General features: G+C 36.9%; 1 protein-coding gene across 14 annotated transcripts in view; it reads right to left on the bottom strand.

Annotated features, from left to right (window-relative positions):
• UNC79 (unc-79 homolog (C. elegans)) overlaps positions 1-14,129 on the bottom strand; it is a 95,742-nt gene that overhangs the window by 34,555 nt on the left and 47,058 nt on the right. For 9 of the 14 annotated variants that reach the window (XR_005860172.2, XR_005860171.2, XM_004941883.5 and 6 more), the window contains 6 exons: positions 12,927-13,079; positions 11,191-12,411; positions 9,100-9,207; positions 5,188-5,304; positions 3,182-3,265; positions 751-853 (listed from right to left, as the gene is read on the bottom strand). Coding sequence is in view for 12 of the 14 variants with exons in the window: in XM_004941883.5 (XP_004941940.2) it covers positions 751-853; positions 3,182-3,265; positions 5,188-5,304; positions 9,100-9,207; positions 11,191-12,411; positions 12,927-13,079 (1,786 nt within the window). In the remaining 2 variants the exon portion in view is untranslated. The remainder of the gene's footprint in view (positions 1-750; positions 854-3,181; positions 3,266-5,187; positions 5,305-9,099; positions 9,208-11,190; positions 12,412-12,926; positions 13,080-14,129) is intronic. The other 5 variants (XM_025151007.3, XM_040701422.2, XM_015287759.4 and 2 more) reach the window with 3 other exon arrangements.

Genomic DNA, 14,129 nt, shown 5'->3' with positions numbered 1-14,129 from the left:
ATCATCTTGGTAGATCTGTCTACTGGACTGAGCACAGGAGCACAATCAGGAACTTATAGTTTCTATTCATAGTTTTTCAGTAATTCAACACAGGGCTCCCTGATGACAGCTTTCCTAATCCATTAAATGAGTACGCTTAATACTTATTTCAGAGGCATTTTAACCAACAAGTAGATGTTTGCAAAAGCCTTTGAGATCAGTGCTGTGTTGGTAACAGAAGTGTTGATGGGTAATCGTGACTTTCTACTGAAAACCAGAAGAATTTGAAAAATAACCTTTTTTCTTCCTAAGGTGAAAGTGGTTTTGAGTGATCACAAGGAACCATTGATTTAAAATAGGGAACAGTACAATTTCACTCATTTAAGCTATCAGTTTCAATTAAAGAAAAATCCAAAACTTCTGTTACCCAAGTGTCCTTAGTAGGTTACATATATTGTATAATTCTAACCATGCAATTACCCATTTTTAAATGAAGGGTAGAAACTGTCTCCCTTCCCCTTCATGTATATACAGTAGCCTGAGTTGTAATCTCACCAATGCAAACTCACAGATATCCCACTGAGTTAGAAACACATCTTGTGGGCAGTGTTTTGAAAATTTTTAACTTAGAGTAAAATATATTAATTCAAAAAAGATAGCATACAATTAAAAGATAGAAAGTAAACTTTATTTCTGTTAAGTATATTTATATTTAGCTTGATCTACATGAAGTTTAACTAGTTTGTTGAAAGAAGCAGAAAATGAACTTACTTGTCAGTCATCACAGTGGGCTGGTCATCAGCAAATTCTTCTGGTGCAGGTACAAACATACTGACTATACTGGGTGCTGATAACAAGCTAGATTTTGTGGCACCTTTAGGCAATAAGGAACAATAAAAACAGAAAAGCAAAAGAAAATCACTAAACAGAATCCCAAACTGCATTGGCCTGCAGATCAGGCTTGTAAGGAAGAGCCATAATGATTTTACTCTGCACAGAATAAGAAATATTTATGCCAATAAAAGGATATAGCATGTTCCTCCAATTAATGATAACTATCAAATAAATATATATATATATATATATCCTTGAAAAAAAGATAAAGAAAACAAATTCTGGGAAGGGCAGATGTCTGTGTATCTACTCATATTTAGGAAGAAAGCATAATTCTACAGATTGTATTAGACTGGAAGAAGATTTACATCCCTCCCTCAGACTTTCAATCACCTTCTCACCGTTCTTAATGACACAAAGAAGTAAAAAAGTTTGTACGCCTGACCACTGTGTCATCAGCTTATTCACAGCATCCCTAACAGAGGCATGAGAGAAAAATCAAAAAAGGGACAGTTGGAAGAAAGAACTTATAAGAACGTTAGAAGCACTGAAAGCATTGGAGGGCTGGTAATTAGAAATGCTTTCTATTGAATGTCTTCATAAGCATCTTGATTCTACAAAACTGAGTTTTTCAGCTGGGAGCCTAGAGACAGCATAGCTTTGCCAATATATGAGGTTCCTTTAGCATCAGGCAAATTGTGCACAGCTGTTTTCAGACAGATGCTTATTTAAAATGAAAAGTTGTGTATAATGGAAAATCCAAACTCTTTACTTATTTACGTTCTGTTTTCCAGAATTAGACCAGTATTAGGTAGTCTGATAGTCTAACCAGTATGACAGTCTTTCTCCTTAATCCCTTTGTTTGCATTAAGCATTAGTGTTAAGTAATTGCAGGAAAGAAAATAGAAAAAAAAAAAAAAAAAAAAAAAAAAAAAAAAAAAAAAAGAAGAGGTAAGACTCCAGCTACTCTAGTTGCAAAGAAAACCTCAGGATGATGAATCCAATGTTAACGGGCTCATGGATAAGCCATCAGAAACTTCTAAGTTATGGTGATATACAAGCCATGTAATTCATCTAAGGTGCATTTCGGTGGTCATTCAAATGTTTTTGGCAGTTTCATTCTCCAGGTCACCAAGATAGAGAGATTTAATTCTTTAAATCTTAAAAATATTTTATTTTGTTGCTTCGTATAGCTGGCATGATAGAAACTGCATTACAACTGTTCCCATAAGGTTCAGCTCCATTAAAGAATCCAGGGAACTCAGCTGATAGACACCATCATATTGTGTATAAGCTGCCCCAAAGGCAACTCACTCCAAAGATCTAGATATGACAAGCACATTTTTTAATCAACTTTTAGAAAAGTATCTATGCCTTTTTAATCTGAATTCAATCACATGTTAATGTTACCAACTTTCTTTCTGTTTCCTTCAATCTGCAGATTTAAATTTAACATTAACATTAGCATGTTCTGACAATATTTAACTATGGAAGTGGCTTCTCAATGAATGCTAAGTTCAGAAAGAATTTCTGACAAGATAATCCCAGTTATTACAGGAAAATCAAATTTAATAGCACCTCTCAGGCAAAATAAGAAGCTCAGAAGCTTCCACAATATTTTAACTCAAAATATGAGTGTTGAGGTTCGGTTCAACAAGAAGACGACATTTTACTCAGAAAAAATACTTCTTTACATAGAGTTCACTACTTCATAATTGTTCCCTGAGACTTATCTGGATGAAAATAGACACTCCAGGAAGTCCAGAATACTCTCCAGAAATGTAGGACATCATCCAGAACATAAGAAATAGAAGTAGATTTTCCATATTTTTCTAGCCAATTACTTCCCCCCTCACAAACAAATCAAGATCTCTCTACCATGACTTTGGAAGTTCACTGTCATCTTCTCCAGACAGAAGGCCCATTGCAGCAGGCAAATGCCAGTAGCTGTCGTAATGCAGGATAAAATGTTGGAATACAATTCAACTATTCAGAAATGTCCTTCACTCATTTACTGAACAGAAGAAAAAAACGTGATTTAGTTTGAAGATGGTAGGTCACTGCCACAGTACAAGATTGTAAGAAAATCTGTACATCTTTGGCTATGAGGATATTGAACTGGCAACTTCCAGCTTGACAGCACAAGCCAGCCGGAGAAAACACTAGCAGAAAGCCAGTGCCTTTCATCAGCTGACCCTGTTTTGAACGAATAGATTTGTCTAATACTTTTCAATAATGTGTACTGTAGGACAGTTTAGGGCTTTACAATAGCTAACGGAACATAAAATTCACTGTTATTTGGTATTAATGAGAAAACATTCCTAGTAGTCTTTGCAGAGAGATCAGGTCAACTGGACACTGAACTAACCTCTGATTCTTAGTGGTGGTCCCTCCAAGTCAGGGTTTAGGCAAACAGGGACATTGCATAGCCGCTTTCCATGCTGTATCTGCTCTGTGAATAAATACAGAACTTCAGTCTCCATCACTATGAATCCAGTATGTCACCAGCACAACAAGATATAAACAGTTAAACCAAGAGAAAGATAAATAAATCAGCTTTGGGGGGGGGGAAAGTAAGAAAAAAGTTAATTTTTAAGCGTAGAAAGAGCAAAAGAAAAAGGGAGAAAGAGAAAAATAGAAGTCCACAAAGAAAAAGTGACAGATTACAGAACGCCAAAGAAGGCATTTTTGAGAAATCCGACTAAGCAAGAAATGAAGAGCTAACTGTAAACATTCAACAAGGCATGGAATACAAGAGCCACAATAAGAGAAAATTAACGTTTAGAAATACCATAGACTAGAAGTTAATGTATAGCTTGTTCTGACAGATGCTAGACATGCAATGATTTTAATGCATAGATAACAAGCTTGAGAAAGAAAGTTTTGAAATAAGAAATGAGAAGCATGATACCTACCCGTGTTTAAAAAAATAGAAAGCATGCATGGACCAAGCTTGCATCATATACTTCTGCATTATAGCAGTTGTTACACTTGAGCATAATGAGTCTCAAAACTGTAGTGCAACTAACAGTAAAACTGACCATTTGTCCTGAAAAAAAATTAATCTGTCTAAATAGTATTTTTACTTTAAAGCTAGTGGTTGAAAAGGAGACTGAGAGATGCAAACGTTTCTGGAAGAAAACACTTTACTTAGTATCTCCATGATTGTAGGCCTTTAGTTTTTATGAATGTTAGACAGAAGAGTAACAGACGTTATGAAGAAATCTAGAAGATTTGGAACAAGGTTAAAAAGATGGAAGTCCTACGTGGTTTTGAGTATTGACCTGTTCTTCTGAAATGTAGGCTGAATACTTCTCACAGAAAGATAGTATTAACTTTTCAGTCTCTAAAAACCTGTCTGAAAACTGAAGTGATACCAACTAAGTCTCTTTAATAAATAAACTTTCTTGCTGATAAGACAAAAAACATTGCTATTATTGACAAATTCTCCCCTTTATGACTTAAGCTTAATGCTGAGCATGCTACTCAGCAGACTCGACTATCAGAAAGGAAAGACCTGAGGTATATGCTATAACTTTAGCCATGTTTCAAATACCAGATTTAGGTTGATGGAACTGGAGGCTGAAGAATAAATTAAGCAAAACTTCAAGCACAACTGTCCAGAACTGGTGGACATTCATTCAACATGCTAAATTCCACAAGAGGTTTTAAGCATTCTTTTCTCTGGACACATGTAGACCTGCTCATAAATTCCATAATGTCACTAACATCAAGATGGGCAATAAATTATCTAGTCTCATAATTAATTAATTAAAAAACATAATTAATTCATTGTTGAGTGACATCTACTGTGAATTTGAGCACGAGAACAATTTTTACAGAAGATTAAAAAAAGTAAAATTCTTCACATGAAGAATGAGGAAATTATGTGCTTATTTCCATTTTCACTGTCTGCTTTATTTTCATCTTGAGCGGTGAAAAAGGTCAGTAAATGGAAAAATAAACTTCAGCATGAGCTGGCAGAAACTTCTTTACAGGGAAGTGAAACGATAGTATAGCGTGCAAATCCTTAGTGTACCAACACCATTGTAAACATATGTGCAAATTAATGATTCCATGCATCAAGGATGAAATTCTATACTTAATGAAACCAACAGTGATACTTCCATTTCAATCAGCTTGGTCCCCAGTATGCAAAATTATGGGGACACCACTGTACCAGAGGGACTACATCCCAAATATTCCAACTCATACCAGGTGAAAATCTGCTATTTACTATGCAATTCCTCTTTAGACTCGAGACTGATTATTTACCTGCAGAGGTAGAATAAAAACACCTACTTTTCTAGTGGATTGATACAGAAAGTAATTGGCTTAAGGAAATAAAAATAAGGAACAATAAACGCAGCTCACCAGTATCCCAAGTGCTGATATTGTGGGGAGCACTAGACTGGTGTTCCAGCTGCCTCTTCATTAGCTGGTTCATTGTCAGAGCTCCCAAAGAGCCTCTTTTCATTTGTCTGAACTGAGCTGCAAGTCAGAAATGCAAAAGGATTTCAAGGGCTCAAACAACATGTAAAACTACTCTTATTTCCTGAACTTACAAGCCAGCATGAGGTAATTAGTGATAGGACACAAATTGCTTGCTCAAGGATCCTGCTTGAGTCAATATGCACTTTTCACACAGCTACACAGGGTAAAATTATGGCCAAATGACACATCATAAATTACTTGGATCTAGGATCTTATCTACTGTGCCGATTGTCAGTGCCTTTTTGTCACCAAATAACATAAGTTCTTCAAAATACTTGGTATCTGTGCAGCATAAGATACCATCCCAAAGTTCCCATGCAGATAAGTGATAAAATCACACACTGTATACTGAGAAAGGAAACGCAGTCTCCTCCCAGAAAAGTATGGAGGACTACTGTATCTATGCTCACTACTGGGGAAAAAAAAAAATCTGTTTTGCTAACTGTGTTTCACCAGCATTCTTCATGCAGAGGCTTCCTAAATTATCCACTCAGGCATAATACCTGCACATTCTTCTGAAATGGGAAGCCAGCATGCTTTTGAAAATGGGTCCACTTTATAACTGCCCTTCCATTCTTCTTACAAGGAGCAACAGGAGTGCTTAAATGGAGGAAGAAATAAACCATATAATATTCTTGACTTTCTTACTTCCCTCCATTCATAAGAAAAATCGCATGGAATAACCATAATACTTTCATTCTGCCAGCTGAACGTGAGCAATACAATGTATTCCCACCACTGAAATCAAATTCATTGTGCACAGTGTGAAGACAGACTATGGCTGAACAAACCATGCCTACACACATCTCCACACAGGAAAGCTTTACAAATATTGCCATAAGCATACGTGAAAAAGGCTTCCTCAGTAAGGCTCAACAGCAAGGACAACAAATCAAAATCTTCTAATGATTTTTTCATTTGTGCCTATGTTCAACGTTGTTTTAAAACAATGATTTAAAAAAGCAGAATGTATCCTAAAAAGAAAAACAGAAAAACAACTCATGCCCTTTGTGTTAATAAACACAACAATAACTTCAGTGGAAGTTTGCACGCAAACTATTTTACCAGGTAAAGTATTTTCAGTTTTACTTTATTATATCCTTTCAATGTATCAGAGTGCATTTAATTTGGTATTTTTGGTACAAGTACAGCCTCCTGCAGCACTGCTGCAAAGTAGTCCTTGTATAACTGAATTTCTGGAATGGAACCAGGCCAGGACATTATTATGTTATATTGCAGCTGTTTTTTTTCACAGAAAATTAGGAAAAAATATAATTTTCATCAATTTCAGGGCAAGAATTTTAAATAGATGCTTTATCACTTTATCAAGTACAGAATTACCTAATGAAAGAACAGCAATTAATGTTAGAACTGACAAGACTGCTTGGAGTGCAGATGACTGCCAAATTTTAGAAAATTATCTCTTTGAATTTTCTTAACAGCTTTTGTGGTTAGAATTAAAAAAAAAAAAACTTTCATGTACATTTCCCATCATCTGGCTACTGTTAAGCAGGTTTGGATTTCTACTGTTATTTACCTGATCTCTCATGTATAACATGAAACATAACATTAAAAATGATTTCAATTATCAGGAATTAAAAAAGAAAATCCAAAAACATAAAACCCAGAGAGCTGTCAGCCTTTGAACCATGCTGGAGCCAGGCTGACTGCTGTGGAACAGCACGTGACTTTTCCAGTCTATGACTGACTGGTGATAGAGGGCGGGAAGTGGTTCATGATCAGGTAGTCTACAGGAAACCTGAGAATCATAAGGGGATAAATAATTTTCATATATTATTTGCTGAGTCTTTCATATATTAGCTAGTGATCTGATCAATCATTTTGCTGAGGAATTCTCTCCTCAAGAAGTCCAAAGGCAGTATCTTCCTATCATAATTAATAACATGCTTTCTGTGGCCTAGCACTGGTTGAACAAGCAACGTTATCTGTTTGTGTTATGAAGTACCTTGTGTGCACAATCCTGATCAGGACTTGTTATGCAAAGCACCATAAAGGCATATAGTGAAAGGTCAAAAATACTTCAATCAAAATATACAAGGGACACAATGGATGTATCCATGCTCCATTTTACAGCTGGAAACTGAGGCACACAGAAAGAAGTAAATTGTTGAGAGGGGTTGAGCTATAACATCTACTTACTTCTTCAGTACACAAGGGTGAATTCCATCTGGCCCCATGGACTTAATAAGTTAAGCTTAAATGTTGAGCTGATACAGCTGGTCCCTTACAATTCTGGTGACCAGAGATGGGAAGACAGTGCTCCCCTAATCATGGCTCTCCAATTCTGAGGTCCGGGCAGCCCAAGTTAAATACTGAAGTAATAAAAGGCATTAAGCCTCCAGCCTTTCTTTCTCCTTACTTTTTAGGTGACTTCTTTCAACCTGACAAACTTGAAAAAGCCTTTTTGTTGTCTGACACCACAGTAGACAGTGTCAACTCAAGCTGAGGTTTGACATTTCACATTTTCTTCCAGCAGATGCAAGCTACAGCTCTGTACTCTTTCTGTGAAGCCAAGTCTTGCTTGCGGAGGTCAGATATTTTCCAGTTTATTTCCAGGCAGAGTTCCCTGTTCAGCCAGGCCAGGCTTCTGCCCCACTTACTTGACTTTGACTTTGCCATACAATGGGATTACACACACAAAGTATTGTGGTTCAGAAACATCCTCAGGTACCCCCTGGGATCTCTCTAGCCTCCTACTCTTTTTTGCACCTGCTGCTACTGCCTCTGTTGCTGCTGCAACTACCAGGGCTTCCTGCAGCTTCCTGCCATTTTGAACTGCTCAGTTTGATATAGATACTACTCCACATTTCATGTATTGGAATTTACAGAAACACAGAGCACTCACAGAAACCAGACAGAGATAGGTCTTAACCAGTGGCTATTTAGCTGCTTTTCTGATTGACTTCTATGTCATTAGGTGGACAGTGAGTGTTCAATTCTATGAAATGCACATCACTCAAGATGCTTTTGGTGAAAGCAGAGAGGAAACCACTGTTCCAAGAGCTAATCTAGCATGCCACAATAACATCATCCTTTAATAGGGCTGATACTCTGATCTAGCAGCTCACTGGTATCAAAGCAACCATCATTTCCCCTTCCTTTTCTACTACCAACAGATGCTGTCCCATCAACCTTCAGATGTCTTACTTAACATTACCTAGATGGACATGAAATTCTAGATCTTGTTAAACTATTCCAAGATGCCTCTACCTTCCAACGTTAACTACACCTGTTCTATTAAGCCATGTGACAAGAACTTTTTAAATAAACCTTGTTCACTTTCCCCTGAGACGAGTATAGGACTCTCAGATGAGAAGTTAATGCATTTTAGCTGAGTGGCAGTTAAAAGCATTTTACAAAAATTGCAAGAGTTTTGTTGTGTTTTTTTCCTTAAGGTAAAACAGTAAATATGATGAAGACCACAGTAATAGTCCTGTGAAGCTCTCGTCCTCTGCTCCGTGCACAGACAGTTGACAATGTTTTCTCTCGCTGTAAAATAAGCATCTAGCTTCAGTGAAATTCTGCTTTTATCTGCTACCTAGCCTAAATTGGGAAAACCACATTTCACAGATTTGCCAGGTCACAACAGAAAATCTTGTGGTTACTAACTGCTAACATCCTCGACATAGATTTAACAAATCTAATGATGTCCAGCACAGCCATGTTTCCAAGAATCAAGAGAACTCAGAGGGAGGCATTTGCCATATATGATATGTATCTGATGTATAAATACAACAAGAAATTAAATTCTTCAATCAGGGATGCACTTACTTGATATTGAAGAGTGACTGCTGGTCTCTGGGACACCTGCTTCAAGGGTTGGTGCAGAAGATGATTCTCTTGGCATTTCCAGAGTTGAAAGTCCTTTGGCAGCAGGATCTACATACAGAGATTGTACTTAAACTGTCAGTGTTTATAATCGATACATATTTTCCATCTGCTTTCACGCTGGATGTCTTTTTCACACTTTTTTGAAACATCCGTTCACCATCTGGCATTTGCAGCAGTTCTAAAAGGACTCAGTCGTAATGTTTACAGATGCACACAGATCTATTACTTAAAATCACTTTTTGAAGGAGATTTGTACATACACCCATTTAGAGCTCAGAACTAACAAATGCACATAGAGTTTGATTTTGATCCCACTCACAAATTGATTAACAGGACCATCAAAATGTAAATACGTATCTGTGCTGTAAAGAGGCTCAGGCAGGAAATTCTGTATCCTACAATTGTGTAGCTGAAGAAACAATCATCATGTGCACATTTAATTCAGAAATCACTTATGTCAGAAGCCCTTCTAACACATATAGATGTACAACAGGCTGACAAAGCTCAAATAAGGCTTTGAACTTACAATCACTGTATTTTGATGGTGATACTAAGCCTACTTAAATCAATTACAACACATATGTTCTCAAATAAATTAATTAGTAAGGCTAAACAAAGGAAAACAGATGCGTGAGACACATTAAACTACCCAAGTAACTAAATTACCTAGTTATGCAAACTGATTGTAACATAAGTGAGCATTTAATGAGTCATTGTGACTGGTTTATGCTCCCTCTGGATGAGATATGTAGATGCCTGCCATCAAATGACTATTGTGTATGCCAAAATCCTAGATTCCATGTGGTGCTTCAGAACTGGTACAGTCCTTTCAAGATGTTTCAAGGATGTTTTTGTTAGGGAATTCATGAAAACTTACTAGTGGTTCTTACTATTAATAAAAAAAAATCATTTCTATCTAAAATGCTTTTAATGATCATTCTTCTCAAAGAACCTATGTGAAAGGGTCAAAAGCACTTGGCTCTCTTTTGTTTTTACAAGGCTTCGGCAGTTCATCAGCTTACTGGTACCACAAATGGGACATTCGGCCTCAAACAAAGGTAACAGCACAGCTACGATCACACTGAATGATTTCTCCTTGTAGAACTGGGATATCATGAATTCATGAATCATAATTGGAAATTATACCATGGTTCCCTCTGAAGTAACTGAGAAATAAGTGAGGTCAAGCATACATTAAGTATTACTCTTCTCTTCAAAGAACTGAGGCCTGGAGGATTTTTTGATTTTATAATTAACGTATGTTTTCAAAAAGACTGATAAAAATCCAATCACTGAAAAATCCTGAAAAGAAATAGCCACAGAAGAGGCAGCAGAATACATTTTTATGTTCTTGACACATTCAGTTGAAATCTGAACAGTTAAAATGTACTTTCTCTCCACCTGAAGAACTTAGGAATAAAACCCTGTATTGAAATGATCTAAAAAAAAAGCTAAGGATGCACAGAAGTACTCCATAGCTTTCCACATGTTGGCACCTCAAATCTTTAATAAGTACAAGCCTCGAGAACTTTATGTATACCCAACTACAGTATAAAAACAAAACATGAATATCTTTGGTACTAAATATCTGTAGTTAATTCCATGTGCTCTTAGTTCTGCTAAGTTTGCTTTCCAGTTCGCTTTCCATTGCCTTATGTCTGCAGAAGAAATAAGAGACAAAAATCACTATATAGGACAGAATGATCAGCATAATATGGACTAGGTTAACAGGATAAAAGGCACAGAAGAATGACAATTTTACTGACTGCTCACGTAAAGAAGTCACGGAATTCCACTCCCTAACTTTGATATGAGGGGCAGTGTTTTTGTCACTGAGCTCCAACTTCCTTTTCACATGGGCTCTCTCCCGGACATACATGATACCTGCATGGCTAGTACATTCCTTGTGAAAAACAAATACCTGGAAGCATTCAGCTAGTTCAGATTGCACCAGATCACATATCTCTCTATATATACCTATCTGTTACAAAAACCTTCATAATATGCCATCAGGACAGCAGTTGAGCTCACCTGCTTCCTTCTGCTCTCCCAGCTTGTCGAGGATGTTAAAGGAAATATCCAGGTATTCTCTCTGAATAGCACTCACAGCAATCTTCCTCTGCTTCCTCTGGCGGGGGACAATCTGAATCTTAAATTCTGACTCCTCAGTCTCTTCTTCTTGTTTTTGTTCTGTGTTTTGTTCAGTATCAGACTCTGGGTTGTTACCAAGTTTATCACTTTCGGTTTGGTTTTCAGAATCCTCGGGAACTTTAATGAGGACTGTTTTAACATTGGGACTTGGAATTGCTCCGCTAGGCCTAATTTCCTCCACGTTTAGTTCAGGGTTATCATCAAGGGATGTTTCTGGAAGGGCAAATGACTTCTGCAGCAGGTCCCTTTTCTGTTTCAGTGTTAGTGAGCTCCCACAGGATACGTCATGAAGTTCCTCAGGCTTACCTAAATCCAAAGAGTTCTTTTTATCTTTGGGAGAAGTAGAAAGGATGTCCTCTATTCCTGCTGAAGTGCTGTTGCTTGTATCCTTAGAACTAAAGTCTTTGGAGCAATCTTCAATGCTGAATTGGACCAGAGGAGTTGTGCTGAGGCTGAGCGCAGAGACATTGATAGGTGTTGAGGGAGATGACACAGTGGTTTTGCCAGAGACCTCATCATTTAACTGGTTTGTTGTTTCTTCTTCATCACTCTCCACTATTCTTAGAGGAGGAAGTGGTTCAAAGACTAAAGAGTCACTGTCTGAAGTGGAAAGCACTGAATGCTTTTCAGGACCTGACGTGGAGTCAGAGGACAAATCTATCAGATCTAAATCTTCCTTGGGACCAACAGGTTTAACTGGAGAGTCCACCTTCACTTCAAAGGTTTCCATGCAGTTTAACCTAACTTCTGGTATGACAGGTCTTCTTGCTTCCTGGAAACTCTCTGCAGGAAGAGGATTTTCTTGTATTTCTATATTTTCAGCTTTAGTAGAAGAATTCTGCCGAGATCGTCCATAATCACTCTGCCTGTGTATCACATAAGCAGCAGGGGCAGGTGGTTTTTCTAAGTCACATCGATCTATGCAGGACTTCCTGCGATGCTCATCTAATGTAAACAACAGGGAGTCTGCATTCCCTATATCAAGAGATTTTTGTTTTAGAGAGCGCAGTTTTTTTTTCTGAATGCTTTCTTCTCTCACACAGCGTAGAATACTGTCTTGTAAGGCCCCCGTCTCTCTATATTCAGCCAGCTCTATTTCACCTGATTAAAACAGAAAGAGCTAATACTACCTTAGTTGGAAACTTCTGCAAGATATCTTCATCTCACAATTCACTGGCATTTCACATACAAAACCACTATTAATCAAAACCCTCTAAAATTTCTTTTCACCTCAGACACATCGTATAGATTTTTACAAATTAAAAGAGATGAACAAAACAATAATTACAAAAAAAAAAAAGAAACACCTATATATAAATAATAGGATTTGTCCAAATTCTATTCATCCTAGATAGATACAATCTGCAGACCGACTGCTTCACTGGATAGAAGATTGCACAGTCAAGTAATTTCTAAGGACATTTGGTGTGGCTGAATTAGTTATATAAAAGGTAAAGGGAGAAATTAGCTATACAGACAATTTTGAACAGGTTTCAAAATAACTTTGGGTTACAGCACTGTGGACACGCAGTGCAATAAACTCTACAAAGAGAGGTGATAATTTGAAACTATGAGTGGGAAATTGTATTTCTACATGAGATGAGAAAAAATCATACTTCTCTGAGCATTCATCTCAACTGGTTGATATTTCACCATTTTGCTGCCACCAATTCTTTTCAGTCTTGCAAAGAATGTTTGAGATTCTTTATTGCAAGGTCCAGTTGGTGTATCATGAATGTCAGACTCATCAAAAACACTGTCTTCCTCTGCTGGAGAAAGAAAAAACGTTATTAATCTTAACAGAGTGTAATTCCTTAACTGAAAAGCTGCCAGTGTGATAAAGCCTCAGCTAAGTTTTCAATTAAACTTGAAGTGTCATCTGAATTTTGTTAAAAAAAAAAAAAGACTGAACACCTATAGAAAATAGCTAGAACCTCTCCATTCTTGTTACATCATGAATTCAAGTCAGAAAGAACAGAGATAAAAGGAAAACAGGTTACAATACAACAAAACCATACCAATGTTTTTAGCATTCTAAGCTGATATTTTCCTACTAATAGCGCAAATTCCTTAGATGAAAGAAAACAATAGCGTTGGACACTGACTTGAGTAAATAACTGTCTATACTGCTCAGTGAGAAACTGTAAATTGCAGGAGATGGGAATTAGTATGACTGCAGGGTCTGTAATAAACAAAACAGGAAAGTGAAAAAGAAAAAAAGAACAATAATCTTGAATGGCTGGTAACAGTAATAGAATGAAATCTAAGAATATGAACTGTGGAAATATTGATCTGCGTAGCAATAGTAAAGCATTATGGTTGAATATGAGAACCCGTGGTTGGAAATGGCAGAAAGGAAGAAAGACATAAGTCCATCTACGCACCAAAAAATAAATACATCGCTTATATGAAATAGCTACTTAAAAAATAAGGAAAGGGAAAAAAAAATCATATTCATCATATGCCTCATCAGGCACCTCCTTAGGATTCAAGAGAAGAAACAAATTTTGCCTTGTCAGTTCTAGTAGGTGGACATGGAGAGGAAGTGGGTTTGGTGTTGAGGAATGAGGAGGAGGCAAAGAAGTCAAACAGCTGGAATGGCCAAAAACTAAAGACATAAACTGGACATTAATGTCTTTAACCTTCAAAATGGCGGAAGTTTCTACTAGGTGCGAAGTCCTGAAACAAACATTTTAAAGCTTCAGGGATAAGAAAACTAATTGATAAGATGAAAAAAAAAAAACCATCAAAGAAAGTTGATAATATGAACTTCTGCAGGGACTGGGCTTAATAAATCAAGAGACTACTTTTGATCTAAC

The sequence above is a fragment of the Gallus gallus genome, chromosome 5, assembly GCF_016699485.2.
Source record: "Gallus gallus isolate bGalGal1 chromosome 5, bGalGal1.mat.broiler.GRCg7b, whole genome shotgun sequence".
In the NCBI taxonomy this organism is placed as follows: domain Eukaryota; kingdom Metazoa; phylum Chordata; class Aves; order Galliformes; family Phasianidae; genus Gallus; species Gallus gallus.
This window is presented reverse-complemented; position numbering and strand designations above follow the sequence as displayed.